Raw genomic sequence first — 1,312 nt, forward strand, 5'->3', positions numbered from 1 at the left:
AATACAAGATTCTCTTATAACTGTACTGTTTGATTCTGTAGCTACTCATTCTTTTATATCCTTATCTTCTACTCAAAAGTTAAAATTACCAATATCCATTATATCTTCTTATCTTGAAATTTTTCTTCCTACTGGAGAGAAAATTACCACATTTCAAGTCTGTAAAAATTGTCCTTTTCAAGTTGAAGGGAAATAGTTTAAAATAGATTTAGTTTGTTTACCTATGATTGACATTGATGTAGTCCTTGGTATGAATTGGTTGTCTGCAAACTGTGTGGTCATTGATTGTCATAATAAAAAGATAATTTTCACAAAAGAGTCAGAACTCCCAAATGAATCTTTATTCTTGTCAACTTCTCAACTTAGGAAAAATTTGTTAGATGGAGCACAAGGATATGTTCTCTTTAATCTTTCAGAAGCAAAGGCTAAACCTGATGCAACCAATATCCTTATTGTCTCTGAATACCTAGGGGTTTTTCCGGATGAAATTCCAGGTTTACCCCCAAACAGAGAAATTGAATTTTCCGTTGACCTAATACCTGGAGTAGGGCCAATTTCTATTGCACCCTATAGGATGTCACCTGTAGAGCTTGTAGAACTAAAGAAACAATTAGAGGAACTTCTATCAAAACAGTTCATCAGACCAAGTGTGTAACCTTGGGGAGCACCAGTACTCTTTATCAACAAAAAAGATGGAAGTATGAGGTTGTGCGTGGATTATAGACAACTAAACAAAGTCACCATTAAAAATAAATATCCTTTACCTCGGATAGATGATCTTTTAGATCAGTTGAGAGGAGCCACAATATTTTCTAAAATAGATTTAAGGTCAGGATATCACCAGATCAAAATTAAGACTGAAGATATTCCAAAGACAGCCTTTAGGACTAGGTATGGACATTATGAATATCTAGTGATTCCTTTTGGATTAACAAATGCTCCAGCAGTATTTATGGATTATATGAATAGAATTTTTAGACCTTGCCTAGATCAATTTTGTAGTGGTGTTCATAGATGATATTTTAATATATTCCAAGAATAAATAGGAGCATTTAAGGATAGTAGTACAAATTTTGAAAGATAAGCAATTATATGCCAAACTTTCAAAATGTGAATTCTGGATGGAAGAAGTTAAGTTCTTAGGGCATGTTATTTCAAAAGAAGGAGTGACAGTTGATCCTAGTAAAATTGAGGCTGTAATACACTGGGAGAGACCTAAGACTATCACTGAGATCAGGAGTTTTCTAGGATTGAAAGGATATTACAGAAGATTTATTAAGGGATTTTCACAACTAGTATTACCTTTAACTAG

General features: G+C 33.2%; 1 protein-coding gene across 1 annotated transcript; it reads left to right on the plus strand.

Moving 5' to 3' along the window:
- Positions 1-223: 223 nt before the first annotated feature.
- Positions 224-655, plus strand: LOC133292401 (uncharacterized). The gene has a single exon (XM_061490802.1). The coding sequence runs from the start codon at positions 224-226 to the stop codon at positions 653-655; it is 432 nt and encodes a 143-aa protein (XP_061346786.1).
- The last annotated feature ends 657 nt before the right edge of the window (positions 656-1,312 follow it).

The sequence above is a fragment of the Gastrolobium bilobum genome, unplaced genomic scaffold (genome assembly GCF_033153095.1).
Source record: "Gastrolobium bilobum isolate Gb01-03AN ecotype WA unplaced genomic scaffold, APGP_CSIRO_Gbil_v1 utg1406, whole genome shotgun sequence".
Lineage (NCBI taxonomy): Eukaryota > Viridiplantae > Streptophyta > Magnoliopsida > Fabales > Fabaceae > Gastrolobium > Gastrolobium bilobum.